General features: G+C 36.8%; 1 protein-coding gene across 3 annotated transcripts in view; it reads left to right on the forward strand.

Annotated features, from left to right (window-relative positions):
• Window positions 1-1,567: 1,567 nt before the first annotated feature.
• NRPC1 (nuclear RNA polymerase C1) overlaps window positions 1,568-9,125 on the forward strand; it is a 309,786-nt gene continuing 302,228 nt past the window's right edge. For all 3 annotated transcript variants that reach the window (XM_089800899.1, XM_089800897.1, XM_089800898.1), the window contains exons 1-3: window positions 1,568-1,918; window positions 4,047-4,202; window positions 4,396-4,528. In XM_089800899.1, the coding sequence (XP_089657025.1) occupies window positions 4,111-4,202; window positions 4,396-4,528 (225 nt within the window). In that variant the 5' untranslated portion in view covers window positions 1,568-1,918; window positions 4,047-4,110. The remainder of the gene's footprint in view (window positions 1,919-4,046; window positions 4,203-4,395; window positions 4,529-9,125) is intronic.

Genomic DNA, 9,125 nt, shown 5'->3' on the forward strand with positions numbered 1-9,125 from the left:
TTTGTTTGTCACTAATACTGGGCATGACTACCTTGATTGGCCTATTTCTCCCAGCTTGTGGTTTGCCAACCCTCCAAGCTTGACAAATTTGTCCTTGCCACAACAACACATCTTGTTGGAAATCCCTCATTAAGTCGAGGGTGTGTTCGCCTTCCCCATAATCTGTTATCTCTTTGATAATTATATTGGATGCCCTATGCTGCCTTTCCTTGACCTCTTCGTCTTGTGTGTTCACACGAATCTTTGCCTCTTCTCTTGCCATATCAAGGTGTTTGCTGTTTTTGTCCCAAGTTTTGGTGACTTTTGAAAAACTTCTCCTCTCCTCTTCAACCCCTGCCTTTCCCAACGAATTAGTGTGAAAAATCGATCTCTCCTTATAATGAGATGACTCGATATTTGTTGTGACCTTGTTTGTTTCCAATGTAGCATTCAGATTTTTCCATTCATCCTTCATGTTCTGCCATTCAAGCTTCCCTGCTAAAAGTGTTTCTTGCAGCGTTGAGATTTGAGCTTTTAAAATGTTGTTATTATTTGCAAGAGTTTTATTTGCTACAATTAACACCTGCATATTACGATAACTTTCTTGTTCCTTAGCCTCTACGAGTTCCAACCTCCTCTTGGCCCTCAATAGTTCTTGCACATAAAGATCTGGGCACCAAGCGAGAGGTGTGGAGGTAGGGCTGTGAGTGACAGAATCAACAAAGTTGCTGCTACCACGCAAATGACTGTCACCATCTAAGTGTGGAGGGGGGTACATTTTGACAACATCTTTTTGTTTCTTCTCTGGTTTATGCAATCTCTGCCTGTGTTTATGCTTTTCATGTGACCCTTTCAAGCGAGCAAGTCTACGTTTTAAAATGCCCTTGAACTGTTTAACGTTGACCCAAATATATTTCCCTGTCTTGCCAAGTGATGCCATTTTGACTTGACCTAAATGGTTAGTTTCAAAGTGCACCAGAATTTCTTGACCTTTTTTACCAATGATATGGTTTGTTTTCCCAATGCTTGCATATCCACCGTTTGTTTTCCCATTGTTTGTGTATCCAAAATTTATTTTTCCATTGATCAAAGGAAAGAAGGACGAAACAAAACTAACAAGAGAAAATATATAAAACAAAAAAAAAAAGTCGGAAAGTGCACCTGGAAACCCCTGGCTTAAAAGCCTACCCCTATCTTGCTGTGGGCTGGGCCCAGCCATCATTTTTCCCTTGGAAATGAGCCTGTTTGGAATCTGAGCCTGTCCGGTATTGTGTCTGCTGCCTGGTCCCACTATGGAGCTTGAAGAGGCATGCCATGTTGCCAACATCCAACTTAATTTGGTGCTAAGTTTTCGAGGGGAAAATAAAAAGACTAAAAAATAGGCAAAGCCAATAGAAAAAAATCAATTAAAATTATAAATTTCAGTTTAATAAGAAAATTATGTTTACACCATAAAGATAGAGGAGATTATTTGAATTTTGCTCAATTTTCAAGACAGAAATATTAGTTATCCACCATATAAAACATGGACTACTGAAAGTTCTCTTAAAAAATAAATATAAAGATAAAAAGATAATTTGAAAATGATAATTGTGTAAGTATTATGTTTTATTAGTAAGCTGATGTAATATAACATGGTTCAGTCATATATGATTTTAAAATAATTGTCTGATATAGAAACTGCGAAGTTTACTTGCTTCGCAACACCATGTTTCAGCTAAGTTCTATTCACTGAGGAAGGCACTAAACTGGAGAAGCTTACAGATTTTCAATTAAACGCACCTCATTCAGAACGTATAAAATTTTAACGTCTTCTAGCCGAAGTGATAGTTATCGAAAGACTGGTTTCATCCTGTTGGCTCGGCAGTTTTTGGTGTTCTGTGAAGTTCATGTTGCCCTGGGTATTTGCAGTGGTCACACGCAGGCAGCCTTGGAGCAGGTTGTGCATGGCTTTTATTGATTTGTGTTTTTTTTCTATTTTTATTGATTTGTGGTTTTTTTAAAAAAAAATAAAATTTTTACGACTTAAGTTACTCTCCTGCTAAATTTTGTATGCTTCTTATAGCCTTCAAATGTGCACATTATCAGGCACACCTCTGTCTTTCTCCAGCCCAAACTCTTGTATAAGATCTTTTGCATACATTATTGGGCCAGTGTACGACATAACAATAGGCTCCCATTAGTAGTTGTCGTTTTATAAGGAGATTTAGCACCCAACGCCCTCGCTGTTCTTAATCAGGCCATTATTTGCATTCTGTCGGCAAAATGGAGAAATTAAATCATGATCTTTCAAAAAAAAACACCAGGGTTGCGAGGGCAAAGCAGCAGCCGGGGTTGTAGTTAACTGCGATATCTCATTGTAAATTACAAAACAATACTTCCATGGTTACATGAAGATTCTTTGTGGCTTACGCTAATTCAAATTCAATTTCAAATTCCATTGCGCCGCACACTCATTTGCAGTCATTCGAGCACTCTTTTTCACACTAGACCCATGCCATTTAGCAATTATAGGTTTGCTAAGTTATTTAAAGGAAAATGGGAAACATGGATAAGCATTGTTGGTCTAATTTGGTGGCTGATGAGGAACACGTAGAAAATAATGTGAAGGATACAAAATAGTAAGTGGTTAGGCAAATGAAACATTAATCATCAGAACTGTCCTAATATCAATACAGAGATAGAGAAATGGGTGTTAGAGAAATTTAGGATTGCCACATGGACAAATCAGATAGGTAGTAAAAAAGCTTATTATGTCAAAGAATTCAATCACATATGAGAACATGGGGATAACGAATCTTTAGGTTCCTCATTTAAAGGAAGGACCAAAATTTAAATTGGTCAGCTAAGGACCAGCTCTCATCATTTGCGATATGAAATTGGTAGATGGAAGGTTTCTAAAGAAGGATGTGAGGAATAATCTGTACTTTTTACAACAAGAGAGTGGTGGAAACAGAATGACACTTTGTCAAAGACAGTGCTGCATACGGAGATCTTTGTAGCCAGTATAAGGACAGTTTGCAGGTGAGAAGCAGGAAGGAACTTTTCGAGGAGACAAGATTACACAAGACAGCTAGCTTCCTAATGCAGATCCAAAATGAAAGGAAGAACCTGGAGAAATTACAGCAGACTGCTTAACTGGCCTTTTGGTCCCTCAGACCAGTGGTTTTGTAGACAACATTAAAATCCTGAAACCCTTTCATTTCATTTCATTTCTTCTCTTGTAATTAAACAGTGGCGAGCCAGAGTCCCATCGACATGTTTTAACTAACCAACAGTCAGATTACTTGAATTTTGTGCTTATACTTGTAAACTCATTAGTGTTCATAAGGAGTGCCCATGTGTAAGAGTAGGCGTCTATTCTTTGTGAAAACCAATGAGAGGCATCAGAAACAATTAAACTAGCAGATCTAAACTCATCTTTTAGACCTCTCTTCCCTGCATAAGAAAATCCAAAAATGCTTCTGTCATTTTCTTGTGTCTTCATTCAGGGAAGTGTATGAGACAAACAATTTTTTGAAATGACAGGCAATTCCCTAAATGATGTTTTAGAAAGATGACATGAATTTGAAGTGTAACCGCATGAAGAATACACAGCAACAAGTGAGTGGGACAGTACAACTACTTCCGGCAAAGAGCAGTGGAAAACTGACTGGCGTGAGACACTTCTCCGATGGATGGTTTCTCCGCATTGAAAGCCTATCAGCTAATTAAGAGTAGCTCACACTCCTATGTTAAGAGTGTTCTATAGCCTGTAAATATGTTTTACTTTCCATGTAAATTGAATATTTATGTTGAAAAATTAAATGTGTGCGCTCTTTCTGCTCTAACCATGAGATTTTTTGATTTTCACTTCAATTTGATATCTGCTCTGGTTTTGTAGGCTTATTATTGTTTTCAATGTAAATGCTGATAATCATTAGTCACTTCTAAAGTAACCTATGCTTATAAAGGGCCAAGGCTTTATTATACCTGTTACTGAGTATGGATTATGCTAATGTTTATTTGTAGTTTTTGCTCTGTGCAGGATTTCTTCTTTTAATTATTTTTATTGTTTCTTATAACAGGGAGCTATTGATTGGGTATATTAATTGAACGGGTAGATATTTACTGAGTTTTAAAATCTTCCAAATGGCGATCAGAGATAACTTAGAAGGAAACATGACGACTTCAATTAACTTTAGCAAGCGACCTTTCATTGAGGATGTTGGGCCTCGCAAAATGTACAAGCCCTATACTGTCTCCTTTAGTAAAAGTTTCATCATTGAAATATTTTCCTTATATTGTTAGTTACTAATATGTTGTGGTATTAGGCATTATTTCTAGCTGTTGATTAATATGTAGGTTGACGAGTTTCTGAAATTGTAATTCAATCATTCAATCTTGTGCCAAACGCTTGATATTTTTGTGTTGCAGTAAGAGTGTTCATTTTACTACCATGTCTGGACCAGAGATTGTTAAGGCTGCAGAACTGCATGTTTATGAAGATCAACTGTTTGTTCAGCCAGGGCGACAGCCACGTGAACATGGTGTTTTAGATAATCATTTGGTAATGGGGTTTTCCTTATCACCTGTCTAGTTATTTTGGCAAAGGGCTAATGGCTGATATGGTTGCGTGCTGCTGGTGTACAGGACTCTTTGTATTAATATAATTCTGTCATAGCTTATGATTTTTTTGAGTAATTGGATTTTTTACTATTTAATAAACAGAAAATGCAAATTTATATAGATTTTGAAAATCTAGAAACTCTGGAGTCTAGAAATCTTAAAAACTCAAAACTAAAAAATTAGATCGAGTGCAAGAAATCTTTTCTTTGAGACATTTCATCAACCTGTTGTAGTTGAGATGTTGCGTGATTAGCAAATGTTGCTGTCTGTCTGTTAGGCTTCTCTAACCATCATTGCGTTGCTTTTGATCTTTACTACCTCTGCATTGCCAGGACAGTCTATATTATTGATTCCATTCTTACATTCTCTCATCCTAATGATGGATCACAGAGTGTGATCCGAAACGTTGATGCTAAAAAACACACACAATCAAATCCAGAAGCAAAAATTATATTTCTAATGGATTGTGGAAATCTAATAAGATTGATTGACATTATTCATTTCATCTTTGCTCTTTGAACATAGCCATCTCATTCTTTAGCTCGTTCATGTCTACAGTGACATGATTTGTAATATTCTCCGTCATACTAGTGAAGCTCCATGCAACAAACAGGGCAGTTTTCAAAGCAAGCTGCAAGTAATTAAGACGAGCAATCAAATTCAAGGGGATGCCTTGAAGGTTACAATAGTGGGAAGTCAGTCACCTTCCTGTGTGCTCGTCATTGTGTCCAGTATGGGTAACTTTAACATCCATTGTATCCTTCTATTGTATTGTGAATCAAGTCATGGCTTCACTAGAGGGCTGGAATTCTGAAACTTCTTTTTCTTGGCTTTAATTAGGTTTTTTGAAAACAGAAAATGTCTATACAAAAGCTTCTTTTTGAATGTTCATGGAAATTGTACTTATTATCTGCACAAATTCTGATATCGTGCAGATGTGTGGTTACAGGAATAAAATTTGCATGGATGTAAAAGGTTAAAAAAATTGGAGCAAAAGTTTATTTTAGCCGAGTTCTTAGGCACATACCCTTTTCTGTAACAGTAAGGATCTTAGGATCTATTCTTTGATGTTGATTATTTGCTTGCTGTAAAGTGAGAAGAATCAGATCTTTTCTTTCTAATGATTGATTTGGATCAAGAAGCTGCTATCCATGTCTAGTTGAACCCTACACTTTGACAAAATTACAAGAAAGAATAAGCTTGTCTGTACAGTCCACATCAGTGAGCCAATGATTTACAATGAGAAAGATGAGTGCTACTAGGAGAAGCTCAAGCACACGAAAGTGTCTGAACTAGACATGCAAATTGTGATGTTATAGCATCAGTAGCTATCTTTCTTTCCTAAATTTGAAATATATAGATTAAAGACATCGAATGGTCCTCAATTTGAAGGGACAAGACATTGAGAAGTCAAGACAATGAAGGGTCTTCACTTTGCAATGGCAAGACAAAAAGTGGCAAGGCAATATTTTATATTCTTCAAGAAGGAATTGTGGTAGATTGATATTTCTTTCGGAGTGATAGTATCAAAGGGGTATTTTATTTATTGTCTGCAGATCATGGGGATGATGATCATTGTTCAGTTTTTGGCCTAGTTTTGGGCATATTGTAAATCTGTCTTGTGCTCTTTTATTAATATATAATTGATATATTTGTGGCTGGGTTTTTCTCCCTCAAGTTGGAGGGTTTTCTTAGGATAACCATTGTGTCCTATGATGTATCTCGATGTCTTATTGCTCATTTATTATTAGTTTTTTGTTTATCTTCATTTCTGGCGTAAAATTTCAACTCAAATTTCAACTCAATTAGCCATCTATATGTGCAATGAAAATGGCTGAAATATGCTAAGCCATGTAGAGAGAGAAATTAACCACAATATACATATTCTTTGAATGATTGATGCAAGGTTCGACTAACAACCTTAGTCCAGACATCACTCTCTGATGTATTAAAATGGAGATAAGTACCTAGCAAACAAGAAGCTTTGGTAGTGATTGCCAAAAATAGCAACTCCAAATTGCTTCCTACATGCTTGGATGAGTGGATAACCTATTGACTACCCTTGTGCATGGCATAAAGTTTACCATTTTGGATACAACAAAAAAGATGCAGTCGTGCTGGTACTGAGTATTGTGTAGACTGCAATACAAATTTGTGGAGTGAAGGTACTGGCAATGGCTAAATAATTCAGTTAAAAGATTGATCAGAAAGACAGTCTAACAGATGTGAGCAGTACATATTGATATATGTACATGTTCTAAAGCTGCATTAAAAAACCCTAATACAAGGTCTATCTTTCCTGTTCATATAAATTAAAGCTGCTTAAATCACACCACAATATAATGTCCCGACTCACATTGGATGCCACTGTGCAGTCTGGGAATTTGCTCTTTCTTTGTAGCATAGAAGCTTGTGACCTTTCACCTCTAAAGAGGATGTTACTTAGTTCCTCTTGGAAATCCTTAAAAGCCTCTGTGGGATTCATCCCTTCATCCATAGTGTCATGGGGATGGCACTTAGGTGATGTCTGCTTTGCTTGAAACCTGTATATTGGCTGATCATTTTCAGCCAAAATGTTGGCTGCTACAGATCACTCAGCTGGGGATGCGTGTATCATCTGGTAAGGTTCTCACTTGTTCTTTTATAGTTATGGCTGGTTTTTAATGATAAGTTTCTCTATTGTCTTGATCTGTTGCTGTGTTTTTGACCAAGTGCACAGTGCACTTTTCTTGCTACCACTGTCAGTTCATCAAGTGAACAGTTGTCAAGTAAAGGGCATTTTAGATGTTTTTGGCCAATGTATTTGCTTATTTGCTTAATGATCCATTCTATTGTATGGAGGATGGTATTTCTGATTAGAGAAGGATCACCCTCAGCTAGATCAAGGAATATGTTGGAGCTTTTACCACCTCATAAGGCCTGGATGGCTGATCAAGCTTTTGAGTAAGAGGGAGGTAATTATTCATTGCATGTGCAAAGCATTTTCTCCCTTATTTTCAGTGCTTTATACGAGGGACCTAAGAACTAAAGGAAATTTATGGAGTTGGGAGGAGTTCTTTGGCAATTGTTGAGTGTGATAGAAGTAGGGTTTTTTGTCTTAGTGTTGAGATATTTAATAGGAGTCAAAGATAGAAAGATTTTCTCTGACAGGTGAGTAAAGGTCCTTAGGAGTTTTATCTATAGTGGGGGAAAGTGTATCTGATGCATATCTTGACTTGAAGCTTGAAGATGCTGGTTAGGTTTGCTTACTTGAGGGACACTTGCAGTGTTTTTATCATCGTTCCTTGTGAATTTCTATTCATGCATGGTGGTTGACCCAACCTGGCTACCCGGAATTTTGAGTTTGCATTATAAGTTATTGTGCTCTTTTGCTTCCTTTTCCCATTCACTTGCAAAGGTTTGATGTCAGGGTAAGAACATCTCAATTCGTAGTAGCTCCTGGTCTTCTTTTTAGTTAAGACCCAAAGTATTTAATTTGTTGGCCCTGTTTCTTGCATATTGAGATGTACTCAAATGAATTTATGGTGATAAGATTGTATGAGATGATTATATCTATTGCATATCGAAACAGTGTATCTAAATAAATATTTACATACCTCAGAGTTTCCAACTTTTACTCAGTATCAAATCTCACTGTTGTTGATGGTTGAGGGGTTGTGGTATTTAGTGGCATGGCTTTTATGTTCACTTTCATCCCTAGAACACTATGCCTCATGGCATTTATTTGCAAAATATACCAAGAGTTGTTTGGGCAATTGAGGAATGAATCAGGGTGGAGCAGTAAAGAATTTGTGCCAAACTCTACTAGATTGCTTTAGCACACGAGCAGGTCAGATCTAGTTTCAGAGTTTTGTTCTGGCAAATTGAAAGATCTACTTTAACAAACCCAACTTTTTTGTTGCAGATTGTCAGATGCAATCATTTTACAAATCTAATACAATTATACAATTATACAAGATATATGGATGTCTTAATCTTAGGCCAAGCTTTCATTTGCCTTGGGTGCCACCATTTTTTGTTTCCGTTTCCTCTATCCCGCCAGAGCCTCTGATTTGATTGGTAGATTAATGGATATGTAGTGCCACAATATGTTCTCCCTTGGCAGTGCCTGGTAACATCCACTTGTCCACTTTAGATGTGTGGAAGGCTAGCCTATTAATGTTTCGTTAGCAAGCTTATTGCTTGATGTTGCTTAGTTGGCCCTGATCTGTTTTTATGTTTAGTTTTCATATTTGTACGAAACATAAAGAGGAGTTTGGTGCTTTTGTAGCTTAGTTTCATTGCGCCACTGGACCACTATCTTTGATGAAATATTTTGTGTATTTTAAATTATTTTAAGTAGCCGTTATTGCCTTTTACTGATGTTGGGTGTCTTCTATTATAACTCTTGTTTTTCTGAGAATCTCTGCAAATGTAATAGCACTGCCATGTTTTGGTATGTGTCATGTTTTGGTATGTGTTTTTCAAATGGCAGCGATCGCTTTGTATTTGTATGAGGAATAAACCAAGAGTAGACATGTCCCTTCATGGAAGATGTC

Source organism: Cupressus sempervirens, chromosome 9, assembly GCF_028749045.1.
Source record: "Cupressus sempervirens isolate cs-2001-9-10 chromosome 9, ASM2874904v1, whole genome shotgun sequence".
Lineage (NCBI taxonomy): Eukaryota > Viridiplantae > Streptophyta > Pinopsida > Cupressales > Cupressaceae > Cupressus > Cupressus sempervirens.